Source organism: Chlorocebus sabaeus, chromosome 22, assembly GCF_047675955.1.
Source record: "Chlorocebus sabaeus isolate Y175 chromosome 22, mChlSab1.0.hap1, whole genome shotgun sequence".
NCBI classification, from domain to species: domain Eukaryota; kingdom Metazoa; phylum Chordata; class Mammalia; order Primates; family Cercopithecidae; genus Chlorocebus; species Chlorocebus sabaeus.
Window position 1 is genome coordinate 49,124,619 of NC_132925.1, and position 15,362 is coordinate 49,139,980.

General features: G+C 40.4%; 1 protein-coding gene across 18 annotated transcripts in view; it reads right to left on the reverse strand.

Annotated features, from left to right (window-relative positions):
* The window catches only part of TMCC1 (transmembrane and coiled-coil domain family 1), a 250,187-nt gene that overhangs the window by 16,540 nt on the left and 218,285 nt on the right, over positions 1–15,362 (reverse strand). For all 18 annotated transcript variants that reach the window (XM_007985365.3, XM_007985357.3, XM_038003497.2 and 15 more), the window contains one exon: positions 7,835–8,769. In XM_007985365.3, coding sequence (XP_007983556.1) covers positions 7,835–8,769 — 935 coding nt within the window. The remainder of the gene's footprint in view (positions 1–7,834; positions 8,770–15,362) is intronic.

The following is a 15,362-nucleotide window of genomic DNA, read 5'->3' on the forward strand; positions in this document are numbered from 1 at the left end:
TTTTAAGGATTTTAACTCAAGGTCCTTCCTAAATTGTTATAACCCAAAGAAAACCTGGACACTTAAATATGGCATGAGCTTAACTATCAGCAAACAGAAAGCCTTTGCACTGTAAGATTATTTTTTCTAAAAGCAAGTATCGTATTTTGGTAGATGAAATTCATCCCCCACTGGAAGCAAAACCTGTTCTATCTACAAAGTATTAAACACATCAAGATTTTGTTGTAGTTAAATAATTCATAAATAAATACTAAACTTGAAAGTGTTTTGGGCACTAGATCAACACAGTAGTCACCTTCCTAGATCAGAGATAAGCCAGTGGCCCTTTGTGTCAAATTACTGATGAATGGGAGCCTGGGTGAGTGCACAGCCTGGGAAGGCTTTGACCTAAAGCTTTGGGTGTGGCTCAAAAGTTTGGAGCCTCTGAGAACCAATGTGCTTCCCTAGTTCAGCAATAGGTCACTAGCGCAGGATGGCTGAAGAAACTTGTAGTGCAGGTATTGAGAGAAACAGGAAGAACCAGTCCCAGGAAAAACACCCACAGGCAACTATGGGAGAAGAATGGACTATTTCCCAAATGCATACCAGAGACCCAAAAGAGCTTCTGCCAGTGTTTAATCAGAGTAGACAGACACAGCTGGGGTAGGGAGTATGTCATGTGGTGGGGGTTTGAATAGATTCCTAGCTGAATTGGGGAGAGTGGATTTTTTTCTCCTTACCTTTTGTTACCTTTTTTTGTGTTGAAGCCTGAGAAGAGGCTAAAAAACACTGAACTAGCCTTCAGCTGAAAAGGGGAAAAGATACCAGTCCCCCGCAATATTTCAAGGGTAGGCAATGAATTATCTTAAAGACAAGAAAACAGTAAATATCTAAATAATACAGGGAATAAATAAAAACTAGAGGGGCTTTCTGGGCAACTTGCAGACTTGGTAATGACAGCTTTCTAACACTCTGGCACAACCTAGATCTTTGTATTCCCCTAGAAAAAATGGAGGAGGAGGAAGCATTTGTTGAGCTCCTACTCTAAACCAAACATCACACTAGGTACTTCCACATATGTTATCTCCTTTAATAATTTCAACAAGCATGTACAATAAATCTCATTATGTTTTTCCAAAGGGAGAAACTGAGGCTCAGATGAGTTATGTAATCTACTCAGAGTTGGCAAGCAAATTCAAGTTTGCCCACTCCAAGGAATTAATTAATTAATCCCCTCCATTTCTCTTTAGTGGCTAAACTGGGATGAGCTCACCCATAAATCTCTTTTGTGGAAGATTGTATACGTCATAAGAATATTTCCTAATTGGGATTTTGCTTCTCTTATAAATGAAGGGCTAATTTGATTCAATATCCTCAGTTTATATTTCAAACTTATTGTCCAAATCTAGCCTACATATCTTCTGGAGGTTCTCAGATCACTTTTCAGTTGACAGGTCTCACACGTAGAATAAAGGGGCTAAAACAGCTACCTCTGAGCATACATCTGTCTTATGTCCAATGATGGTCAAATCAACTAAAATTATATTTAAACAACCATTTGTTTAGTTAGAACTCTAATAGCCTGTGCCTAATTGGGTCAGCCTAGTTACTAACTGTTCTACTGCATGTGAAGACTGCTCAGGGTGACTGTCTCCTTCTGTATTTTTGCTCTTATGACTCAGTGCAATTTAAAATATCCCTGGGTTTAATACAAACATTCTCAGAAGCCGATTTCCAAAGGACAGTAATCCCCTTCAAATATAAGCTTTCAAAATGGCATTAATGCTCATCAGCACCTGGGGGGTTTTTAGCCTGCCCTACATGACACTGCTTTATACAGGCTACAGTAGCTCAGTAGGATTCCAGGCCAGATCCCCTAAGAAAAAAACTACCAAAGAAACCAGCAAAATTCTCAATTAATGTTTTCCTAGCTGTCTCTTATTTTCAGTACATTTTGCCACAGCTGAACTTTTTCTTTCGGTAGCCCATTAATATATTTACACTCACTACAGGAAGAGAACTAATCCTCAGTTTCTAGCAGCAAATTAAATACATGTAAAACCATTTTACTGTGTGGCCTGGCAAAAGTCACTTTATCTTTCTGAGCTTCAGTGTTCTCATCTGTAAATGAGATTAATCTAGATATCTAAGGGTCCCTTCTACTTCTGAAGTACTGTGAACCCAGCTGCCACTAACAAACATGGGATGAAGAAACTAACTGGACAAGAATCTGAAGTCAGCACAGGTCTCATCACTTAAAAAAATTTCTAAACTTTGTCTCCTGCCTTCCCCAAATACATGATCTCATTCATAACTGAATGCACAATGGTAAAACTCAATACCTAGTCACTAGTCAAAGGCTGAGGTGGAGTTCAGATCCAAGCTCTGCTACAATGGCTTCCTGGGCTAAGTGCAAGTGGGCAATGAAAAAATACTGTATCAGTCATGGTTACAATTATGTGGGTGAAGAGAGAGAGACTCTGCTCGCTCTATAGGCTTTGGAATTCTTCTGATTATTCCAGAGTTAAGCGGATGGTCTTGGGCAACTATCTTCACCTGGAGCTACTCACTTGGGTAGACAGCAATGGAAACACATTAAGCGAAGGACATTATTGAGAAGGGACTCTGAGAAGGTGAAATAATGACTGGAGTAGGAGTAGGGATTTCCTTAAGAAGGTTTCACCTATTTATTTACACTGCTGTAGTGGCCTAGGAAACTTTCCAGAGCTTCCATATTCATAGAATTTTTATAAAAAAAGTTAAAAACAGTGACTCAACTTTTAGTAAACATTTACTTCAACTTGGGATAGGCCTAATACCCAATGCATCTAATGCTTCAGAGAGCTAGACTTTCAACCACATAGATTTCAGGATGGAGCTTTGAAAAAAAATCATCCTGGTATGAAAATAACACTGAATTTGAAGTCAGACAAAACTGGGTTTTGAATCCTGGCTTTACCACTTACTGAGTGACCTCTGGCAACTTGTAAAACCCCACTGAGCTTCAATTTCCTCATCTTTAAAATGGGAATAATACAATTTACCCGTAGGGCCTACTGTGAGGATTGGCAAGTGTACGTAAAGCATCTAGCACTAGGCACATCACAGGAGTTTAATACTGTTAGTGGTAGTGGACTTGTCACCATCATCATCAAATAACAAACAGCAACACTGTGCATGGCCTCCCTCTCATCAACTCAGATACTAGTAAAATAAACTAAAGGGTAGAAAAAAATGTATCTTGAGCATCCATGCATGCATTAACTGGTTCTTGGTCACAGAAGGATCTGTGAAGTCCATCCACAGCCTACTTTCTTCCTACACAAAAGCAAAGCCTGCAACAGAGTAGAAGTAGAATTAGTAAAGAAAGGCTGCTGCCGGCAGCTCACTAACAGTGTGGAGAAGAAATGGAAAGGAGAAAAAACTATAAAAAAAGCAGACGAACTAAGAAAAGCCTAGGGCCATTTACTGCAGAGGCACATAAATGGACAGCTTCAGTAACCTGAGAGTATCACTCTAAGCTGAATACTACTGTATCTAAGTTCTTTCCATTAAGTTAGATTCAGTGTACTTTGTAAAAGAAGGCAGAGAAATTTCCCCAAAATGCTTAAAATGTGAAAAGTTTCAGTGCTTAAAACAGGTTTCTGGCTGGGCGTGGTGGCTCATGTCTGTAATCCCAGCATTTTGGTAGGCTGAAGTGGGTGGATCACCCAAGGTCAGGAGTTTGAGACCAGCCTGGCCAACATGGTGAAACCCCGCCTCTATTAAAAATACAAAAAATTAGTTGAGTGTGGTGGCAGACACCTGTCCTGTAATCCCAGCTACTGGGGAGGCTAAGGCAGGAGAATCGCTTGAACCCAGGAGGCGGAGGTTGCAGCGAGGCAAGATCGTACCACTGCACTCCAGCCTGGGAAACAAGAGTGAAACTGTCTCCAAAAACAAAAAGAAAGAAAGAAAGAAAGAAAATATATTTCAAAGCCAGGCATGGTGGCATGCACCTGCAGTCCCAGCTACTAAGGAGGCTGAGGTGGAAGTATTGCTTGAGCCCAGGAGTTCAAGACCAGCAGGGCAACATAACAAGACCCTGACCCCCCCCCCCTTTTTTTTTTTTTTTGAGACAGAGTCTTACTCTGTCACCCAGGATGGAGTGCAGTGGTGTTATCTCAGCTCACTGCAACCTCCACCTCCTGGATTCAAGCAATTCTCCTGTCTCAGCCTCCCCAGTAGCTGGGACTACAGGTGCATGCCACCATGCCTGGCTAATTTTTTTTGTATTTTTAGTAGAGACAGGGTTTCATGGTGTTAGCCAGGATGGTCTTGATCTTCTGACCTCGTGATCCACCCACCTCAGCCTCCCAAAGTGCTGGGATTACAGGCGTGAGCCACCGCGCCTGGCCAGCAAGACTCTGACTCTCAAAAAAAAAAAAAAAAAAAAAAAAAAAAAAAGACTTCAATTTGTAGAAAAATTTTATTTATGTGAAAGCATTCAAAGATCAACAAAATTAGATGAACATGTTTACTGTGTAAAGCCATATATAATGGAGGGGAACTCTCTATCTGCTTTATACAGGGAATTATTGGAACAACAAAAACAAAGTAAAATAGTTATGAATTTTCCACTCCCTTTCTTGGGGAAAAAAAGGGATTTCTTTCTTCAAGATTATGTTTTAAGGAAAAATCATTCTAAAGCTGAAATGGAAAAACAAAACAAGTCAGATTACATATTATGTCTTCTCCTTGCCCCCTGGTTTTAACTCTTTTTTTGAAAATTCAAGTTTTCTTTATTCTGTCTTCATTCCATAAAACTAGCCATTTACCTACTAGGAAGAATCCAAAGTGCAATGAAAGAAATGCACAGCTCATTACCTCCTAAGTGGCTTGAACTTAATTCTTCTAATGAGGTGTTAATGAGCAGCTAACGTTCTGTTCTATTATGTCTCTGACTTACACTAAATGGATTCAAAGGTGGCGCCTGAGAGACCTGTTTCTGATTTTCTCGTATCTTGACTTTCTACATCTTGACATGAAGTGATAACAAGCTCTATATGAATTTTAAGCTCTGGGGCAATTTAAAAACTGCAAGGTATCCACTCAAAATTGAGGAGTTGGCGGGGTATGGTGACTCATACCTGTAATCCCAGCACTTTGGGAGGCCAAGGAGGGCAGATCACTGGAGTCCTGGAGCCCAGGAGTTCAAGACCAGTCTGGGCAATATAGTGAGACTTTGTCTCTACAAAAAAATTAAAAAAACGAGCCAAGCATGGTGGTTCACACCTGCAGTCCCAGCTACTCAGGAGGTTGAGATGGGAGGATCACTTGAACCCAGGAGGTAGAGGCTGCAGTGAGCCAAGATCGCGCCACTGCACTCCAGTATGGGCAATAAATTGAGACCCTGTCTCAAAACCAATCTAAAACAAAAACAAAACAGAGGAGTCAAAGCAGGCAGTTTTGTGTGGTTTTTAAAAAATTTTTTAACTGACTGTGGAATGTCTTCATGTTCTAAGTGGGGTTAACAGCAGCTGTCCCCCTAACATCAGTAGAGCACTATGGGGCCAGGCACTGAGCTATGTGCTTTAACCAAATAATTTCATTTTAATGTCACAATAATCTTATAAAGAACGATTACTATTTCTATGTTATGGATGGGTATACCAAGACTTAGAGAATTGAAGAAACCTTGCCCAGGTTTCCAAGGTTAGTAAGTGGAAGAACTGGAATTTGAACTTGGGAGTTAGGTTTAATACGGTACAAAGAACCAGTGTTTTACTTTTTGAGTCCATTTGAATATCTGTTATATCACTAATTGAATAAGACACTGTCTTCTCAGTATACTAAAGTATTTATTTTTATTTGACGCGGAGTTATATGCTTGTTGCCCAGGCTGGAGTATGACGGCACGATCTCGGCTCACTGCAACCTCCGCCTCCTGGGTTTGAGTGATTCTCCTGTCTCAGCCTCCTGAGTAGCTGGGATTACAGGCATGCACGACCATGCCCAGATAATTTTGTATTTTTAGTAGAGACAAGGTTTCTCCATGTTGGTCAGGCTGGTATCGAGTTTCTGACCTTGGGTGATCCACCCTCCTCAGCCTCCCAAACTGCTGGGATTACAGGCATGAGCCGCTGCGCCCTGCCATACTAAAGAATTTATAAAACACTTAAATAAAAATAGTAATGTACAGTATTTGCTTTTAGAACTTTATTACTCCCTCCCACACTCACTTCTCTGGTCTTCTCCCTTGAAGTCTTAAGTTAGAATTGAAGAACAGAAGAGTAAGAAAAGAGGCAGGCTGAATTACTGATTAGCGTTTTCACCATCTGAAAAGAACGTGCTGCTGTAACTCTTCTTAGAGATAATTTATACATGTGAACAATTTGTTTCAGACCCTAAGATTACCTTATAAAAGCAAACTTTTAAAAACACTTATTTATTTATTTATTTATTTATTGAGACGGAGTCTCGTTCTGTCGCCTAGGCTGGAGTGCAGTGGCCGGATCTCAGCTCACTGCAAGCTCCGCCTCCCGGGTTCAGACCATTCTCCTGCCTCAGCCTCCTGAGTAGCTGGGACTACAGGCGCCCGCCACCTCACCCGGCTAGTTTTTTTGTATTTTTTAGTAGAGACGGGGTTTCACCATGTTAGCCAGGATGGTCTCGATCTCCTGACCTCGTGATCTGCCCGTCTCGGCCTCCCAAAGTGCTGGGATTACAGGCTTGAGCCACCGTGCCCGGCCAAAACACTTATTTTTAAAAGGTGAAAGAGATATTAAAATATTATCTGTTCAACTCCTGATATTACAGTAGAAATACTGAGGATTTCCTCTAGTTAATAATTGGGACAGGGCCAGAACCCAGGTCCTTCAAGGCCTAACTTGACCTGTAGCTCCTGTAAGACTAGTCCTCAATTTGCAGCACTAGGTGGCCTGTCTCTGGCTAACAAAGTTTGGATCTATCCATAGATTATTTTATTTATTTATTTTTTTTGAGACGGAGTTTTGCTCTTGTTGCCCAGGCTGGAGTGCAATGGTGAGATCTCGGCTCACTGCAACCTTCACCTCCCGGGGTTCAAGCGATTCTCCTGCCTCAGTGTCCCGAGTAGCTGGGATTACAGGCATGCACCACCATGCTCGGATAATTTTGTATTCTTAGTAGAGATGGGGTTTCTCCATGTTGGTCAGGCGAGAATATTATTTCTCTCTGCATGTGAAGGTAACAAGGAGAAAGGACACATATTCAGAGTATAGCCAAGAGTGGTCTAATAGAATATGTCGTGTAATATGAAACACAAAAATGAGACCAGCTTCTACCTTTAACAGAGACTATGATTCAAAGCACTTAACCCTTTGAGAATTTTCTAACTCCTAAAGAACCATTTCATGTTTAAGTCCACTCTTATTCAAACACTTGTCAATTCATAATAAAGATAACATTCTTATTTGGATTTGTTTCCAGTCTAATCTTTCTATACCATGTTACTCAGATAAGTGTGTTTAAGGCCAAATACCTATAGAAGTCACTACATTTTGCTTGGCTGATATCTTCACAGTTCTAAGAATTACAGATCTTTTGAATTCAATGTAGTACAGTTACAGGCTGCAATGATTGTGTAGTTTTGTTAATTATAAATAGGTGAAATACTTTAGAAAGCTTGGACTTCATTTTAAAGTTCTAAACTGGCATGAAAGACTGGAGAGTTACAGCAATGCTTCATCAGGAACTCATGTGGATGTCTTATGACATATCAAAAGTGCTCTGGACACTCTAGAGAAAGACAAAGACTTTAAAAGTCATTTCCCCATATCTAAAGGGAGGGGAACCGTACACAAATAATTTCAGATATTAATTCCACGTGACTTACCTATATCGCTCCTCCTGTAAGGTCTGCATTATTAAGGAATAGTCCCTCTGATAATGTTCCTTAAGAGTCTCAAAGGATTCCTCTAGTCTGGCCTGGGTTTCCCGGATCTCCTGGATCTCATGTAGTAGTGCATCAAATCCTGAGCTCTGCATGTCCAGGGTGTTTGTTTTGGAGCTGGATGCTCCTACAGCGATGCCCCCTGTGGTGCTGTTGGCTCCCACTGAGCCTGAAGTGGCACTAGAACAATCTTCTTCACTACCATATTTTGGGCTAGACTGAAAGTTCGAAATCACTCCCAAAGCCTTCCCCGCATCATCCACTTGCCCTTCCTCTAAAGAGTCCTTCAGGTTGGGGATGTTGTCTGCACTGCCAAATTTGTTCCGAATGAGTGAGGCAATCTCTCTGGGCTTTGAGACTACAGCGCCTGCTGCTGAATGGGTGGCTTGGGAGAAGCTGGAAAACCCACCTTTGACACTATCCACCACACCTTCACTGAAGCCAGTCACCTTTGCTCCCACATCCTTCAGACCCTGGTGCATGTCCCTGAAGACATCCTTTGGCTGCCGGGGGATCCCATTCTGCTCCACCTCTCTGAGCTTCCTGTGGTAGTGCTCAAGTTTCTTTTGCAGCTGGAGGATAGTTTGGGCCGATTTCTGGTTCTTCTTCTCAAAGACCTGCTTGATGCGGGCAGCCTGCTGTTTGTCTGCGCTGTTGGCAAGCTTCAAGTATTCAGCAACGTTGTCGTCCCGGGCTGTTTGTGCAATCTTGATTTGTTCTGTGAGCTTCAGGATCTTCTGCTGCAGGTGAGCAATGGCAGCCTTTGTGCGCTGAGGGTCTGGTGTTCCATCCACGGAGTCTGTGTGGATGCTGCCATCGGTACTGGAGGCCACTGCACTGGATGTTTGGGCAAGGCTGCTTACTTCCAACCGTTCGATCTAGTGTAAAAACAAGAGGTAGATGTTAGAAGCCCAAGAGGACTACCTCTCCAAAATCAATGGGCCAAAATGTATTGTAAATGTATCTACTCTCAAATCTCAGTAGATAAACGGACCTATAATCCCCCCTTGTCCTATGCAAGCCCTGTCTCCCTCTTATATAATGTCCTCATACAAGTATACTTTAAGCAAAACAGATATATGAAAAAAGATCTGCACAAGATATAAGCTGGCAGATTCTTCCTTTGCTAGAGGATTTTTCAGTGTTTCTTCACACAATAACACTCCCTTAGTGGGTTTAAAGTATGAAGTAATTCACTTTTTTTACACATAATTTTTATTCAGAAGAACATCTATGTAAAATAAGTTGTATCTCCATTCCAATATAATTATATGAAAACCCTTTTGGTGTTCAGACATCTCTGTAATTCTGTTCCACACTTATAGATTATGGTCACCTAAAAATGTTGGCAAGAATAGGTATGTTACTGGCTAGATATAAAAATGCAATTTTTATCACAATGATTTTTATCCAAATCATGTCAAGGGTGATGGATCATTCTATATATTCTAAGGGCACTTAAGTGGCAGCTGGAGATGGTTGGAGGCAAGATGGGAAGGTACTGCTGAAGGTGGCAAAGATGAATGTTACCAAATCAAAGGTGATAACCTTGAGCAAGAAAACTTGAAAACTCAGGGACAGGAACAGTAAGAGCTAAGTTAACAAGTCAGGGACAAAGGTCAGGTCTTTTGGAGCCCAAATTTTGTGACTTTTATTCAGTAAAAGGTTTTTGTTAGGCAAGGGACTCCAAAGCACATATACTTTAACCCTTTCATGTGGGTGAGAATCATTCAAAGGAGTTGAAGAAAAAGACAAGATACTCAGATTTAAAAGCATAAATGTTCACTCTTCAACATAGTTAGTTAAATCTGGGGAGGTCAAGTTTCCCAAATTCAGGAGAAAAAAATCCTTTAGTAGGTCATCCCTGGGTGTGGCTTGTGGTGGTGAATTTGAGTAGTGCCCAAAGAAGAAGGCTCTAGAAACTGTTCTTGGCCAGGCACAGTGGCTCATGTCTATATTGCCAGCGCTTTGGGAGGCCAAAGGAGAAGGATCACTTGAGGCCAAGAGTTTAAGACCATCCTGGGCAACACAGTAAGACCCCCCTCTCTACACAGTTGTTTTTTTTTTTTTTTTAATTAGACAGGTATGGTGGCACACACCTGTAGTCCCAGCTAGTAGGGAAGCTGAGGTGGGAGGATCACTTGAGCCCAGTAGTTCCAGGCTGCCGTGAGCTATGATCACACCACTGCACTCCAGTCTGAGTGACAGAGCGAGACCATGTCTCTAAAAATAACAAAACAAAACTGCTCTCTGTTAAGCAGTAACAGAGTAATGAGTAATGAGTAATAAAATAACCTTCTTAGGGTAATAAAAATCCCCAGTACAAGTGCCAAATTACAATCCTTTTCTTGGTTCCCATATTAATCTGTACCAGGTAACAATTTGCTAGAAATAACTATATACAAGGTTACCTTCTTCCTCATATTTTCATGACAATAATGCAGGAAGTTTGAAATATTTATGAAATGCCAATAATTAACCTAGGGATAACATCTTTTTTTCAGCTGGGATGTATTATCTCAGTTTGCCATCTGAGCAGGAGCTATGCTGATCTCTGAGCCATAAAACACATTTAGTTCATTACTGAATTCAATATATTACCACTGATGTGAATAAAAACATTACTTTCTTTCTAGATGAACAAATGAGAAATACTGTGCATTTAAATAAAATCAAAAGAGAACTTAATACTGAAATTAATGACAAAATAACGTTATGCTCCACTAGTTAATAAAAGAGAATATCCGGAATAGTTACTAGCACAATAACTGTTTTGTGTCACTTCTTCCTTCTGCCCAATTCATCTTTTGGTGCATGCTAACAAGCAGTGGAATGGCCAGACACAGCAGAAGAGAGGAGCAGCCAGAGTTCCAGATAACCAAGGTACCAAGAGTTGCAACAAGAGCTCCTGGAAATCCACTTTATTCAGTGCCCAATGTCTTCTAGGTTGTACAAGGTTCTAATTGTTACATTTTCTTTCTGAATGAGATTTCAGATCCTTGACCTTGGTGAGTATTTATGTTTAATAATTAAGCTCAAAATATACCACAATATAAAGGAAAGCAAACATAAGAATGTCACTAGATCCAAGACTCCAAGTTTCTGCATGCTCTAGTTATCCCTCTCTTAGGTTCTCTGATATTAATATGAATATTTACATGCAATCTGTAGACTAAAGAAGTGTAACTATGGCCAGGCACAGTGGCTCACACCTGTAATCTCAGCACTTTGGGAGGCCAAGGTGGGAGGATCGCTTGAGCCCAGGAGTTTGAGAACAGCCTGGGTAACATGGCGAAATCCCATATCTACAAAAAATTTAAAAATTAGCTGGGCATGGTGGCACGTGCCTGGAGTCCCAGCTGCTCAGGAGGCTGAGGTGGGAGGATAGCTTGAACCTGGGAGGCAGAGTTTGCAATGAGCCATGATTGTATTTGATTATATCTCTAAAATGAAAAAAAAAAAAAAATCTCTACACTAAACTTTCAACATATAGTCACATGCTGCATTATGACATTTCAGTCAATGATGGACTGCATATACAACAGTGGTTCCATAGGACTATAATACCAGATTTTTGCTGTACCTTTTCTGTTTAGCTATGTTTAGATACACAAGCACCACTGTGGTACACTGCCTACAGTATTCAGTACAGTAACCTGCTGTACAGGTTTGTAACCTAGAAGCAATAGGCTATACCACATAGCCTAGGCGTTATACCATCTAGGTTTATGTAAGCACACTCATTGATGTTCGCACTTTGACAAAACTCCCTAACTGCATTCCTCAGAATGTATCCCCATGTTTACAAGTGAACACATTTCAGATGTGATTTTATTTCCTTATGTAGTAACTGAAGAGATAAACTAGTCTGTCTATAATCTGACTTCTGTCCTACTTGGGCTGTTTGGAGCCATAGTATGTCCTAGCTCCTATTCAGAATCATCAACATGCCTGCAAGAGTATAGCTGATAGAACCCAAGGTCTTCAGCCTCTAAAAAAAACTAACCCATAGCTTCAGCAGTAAGGTAGTCTAACACTGAAACCATGAATCACTGGACTACTGGAACTCCTCCCAATTCTGGCAGAAACAATTTTTTTTAAAGGAGGGAGAAAATGGGAAATAAGGGGAGGGGAAGAGAGGAGAATGATGGAGAGAAAGAGAGGGAAGAAGAGAGGAAAAAACCAGAGGAGAGGACGAAGAAGAGTGGGGTGCAGAGGGAGAGCAAAGGAGGAAAGAAAGAGAAAGTTACATTGGATTACAGAATCACAGGACGGGGAGGAGAACAGCTGCGATATATTCTGAGTTAGGAACAAAGTCCTTAAAGCGGATGTCCATGCTCTAGGCATTAATACTTAGCACTTAGCTAAGAGTTATGAAGGCACCAACTGAAAAGTGGTTCCCTTTTTCAACAGCCTTTGCTGGCATATTATTAGGCTGTCCATATATAACAACATAAAATTAGATTTCTCCTCTTTTTTTTTTTTTTGAGACAGAGTTTTGCTTTTGTTGCCCAGGCTGGCGTGTGGAGGCGTGACCTCAGCTCACTGCAACCTCTGCCTCCCGGCTTAAAGTGATTCTCCTGTCTCAGTCTCCTGAGTAGATGGGATTACAGGTGCGCACCACCACACCCGGCTAATTTTTTCATATTTTTAGTAGAAACGGGGTTTCTACTACCATGTTGGCCAGGCTGGTCTCGAACTTCTGACCCCAGGTGATCCACCCGCCTCCCAAAGTGCTGGGATTACAGGCGTGAGCCACTGTGCCCGCCATAAAATTAGATTTCTAACTCACTCCAAATAGACAATTAAATCCCAAATGTAAAAGGCAAAATTTAAAAACCTTTCAAAGGCAGCACTGGAAAATAAGGAAGGCTTTTCTTAAACATTCAAGGAAAGGCACAAATCCAAAAAATAAGATTATTGAGTCTGGCTCCATACAGTATAGTAGTGAAGCATAGATTCTGGCATAAATGGCTTGGGTTCAAATCTGGCTTTGCTACTAGCAAGTTATGTACATAAGTTAACCTCTGCATCTATTTGTCAACTCTAAAACTGTAAAATGCTAATGCTCACTTTAGGAGACAATTATGAGGATGAAATGGGTCAACAAATATAAAAGGGCTTAGAACAGTACCTGGCACTGAGTAAGTTGCTAGCACTGGTTTTGTATCATGAAAGTGGTTCTTTTAAAAAATTTAAATAGTAAGAGATCCTAGAATATATTCCCTTCCAAGATCTTTCTACATTTCAGGCATGAACAAGAGATACGTAAAGAGTCTGAACCAAAGGAATAATGTAATTCAACACTACAATAAAAGTAATATAGTCACCTATGCTAGATATAGTTGGCCTCGTGGCTATACACTTGGCTAGCTAACCTTCCAATTTTAAAAACATTACAGATGTTGTTATCCCTGATTTACAAATGATTTGATTGCCTCCCACCACCAGTTATTACAAGGCAGTATGAAGAAAGCAGCAGCAGTCCCAGCTACTCAACAGGGTGTCTTTTTCTGACCATATCCTGAGGGGCTTTTGTACTCTCCTGTCAGAGTCCAGAGTATCAGTGTAGCAAATACTGAACATTCATAACTCATGTTAGAATTTGTAATTAATTTGTATAGAAAAAGGTAAAAATCAGTCAGTTAAATATATTTTGACTATTTATTATACACAAGGCAATGTGCTAAAAAGCTAAGGATATGGTCAGAAGCCAGAATTCTGATCTGTTGCTGTAACAGACTATACTGCTTTGTCTGCATTGTATCTTTTACTATTAAGAGAGAGTTTGTCAGACTTAAATTTATCTATTAACTGATCTGAATTAGTTGACAGAAAACAACCCAAGAGAAAATCTAAACAGCAACACCTCAAAATACAGATTAATCAGGGCAGAGTGGTGCCATTTAGAGCACAGTATTTAACTCAGCTTTGCTACTTAGCTCTGTCTACTTTCTCTAAGTAGATGAAAGTGTCAGAACACAACAGCACCCAGCTTTGAGAATAATCACATGTAAAGGCAATGTGGTGGAAAGGGCATTGACAAGAATAAAAAGACCTAGGTTCAAATCTGGCTTTATCACCTTACAAGCTATGTGGTTTTGGGTCACCTACTTGTTCTCTTTCAACCTTAGTTGTCTCATCTATACAACTAAGATGTCTCATCTTAGTTGTCTCATCTTAGTTGTCTCATCTATACAATCTTAGTTGTCTCATCTATACAAAGTGATAGGGTTATCACTTTCTAAAGAGATTTTTTTGAAAAAATGTTAAAGATGTATTAAGTCAGATGATGCATGCCAAACATGGCAAACTAATTAGTTACCTTCTTCCATCACAACCTGGCCTGTACATTCATTACTCAAAATCCAAGTATCTATTTGTAACTAGAAAAAAATTAATAAATTGGCTGGGTGTGGTGGCTCATGCCTGTAATCCCAGCACTTTGGGAGGCCGAGATGGGCAGATCACTTGTGTTCAGGAGTTCGAGACTAGCCTGGGCAACACGGCGAAACCCCATCTCTTAAAAAAAAAAAAAAAAAAAAAAAAAAATTAGCCGGGTGTGGTGATGCATGTGTGTAGTTCCAGCTACTCAGGAGGCTGAGGTCGGGGGAAGATTCCTTGAGCCCGGGAGGTCAAGGCTTCAGTGAGCTGAGATTGTGCCACTGCACTCCAGCCTGGGTGACAGGGTCTCCAAAAAAAGAATAGTGACTCAGGCTATAATATTCAAGAATCATTCTCACAAGACTTTAGAATGAAGTATATTATATATGATTAGTCTGAAGTCTGTTAATGTGCGAAAATGTCAAAAATTTTCTATTTTCTGAGCATGTGCTAACCAGGAAAAGGAGAAGGTAACAAAAAAGATGCTTTTATTACTGAGAATTAAAAAAATACATATTAATATTCATGTGCAGAAAAGCCAATGTGACTACAGAACTGCCATCAATAAGTTCTCCTTTACAAGTTAATTCCTGCTACAAATACTTCAATGATACAGTGTCATTAAAACAAAGTATTTCTTAGCCTTAGCTTAATTCTATTTATTTCAAGCAATTGTGATAAGATGAAATTCTAAAGTAATGAAGGAATCCAAAATGCTCAATAGGGTCTATGATAATCTGGCTCTCCCTGAGCTGGTTGTCATGACTTGTTAGGAAGCTTGTGAAGAGTAGAGGCTCCAAGGAAGAGCTGTTCGAACGATATACCCCTAATCCCATGTTAGGCCTAATTACTTTTCTTACTCTTAAAAATAATTTATTGGCTGATGAATTCTAAAGGTACACCACTAGCCCGCACTTCCTTTAATACTAGACTCATATATCCAACTACCTACTTAGTATCTCTACTTGCATGTTCAACAGTCAGTTCATTTTTCATTTGTTTTTGAGACAGAGTCTTGCTGTCACCCAGGCTGGGGTGCAGTAGCGTGATCTTGGCTCACTGCAACCTCTGCCTCCTGGGTTTAAGC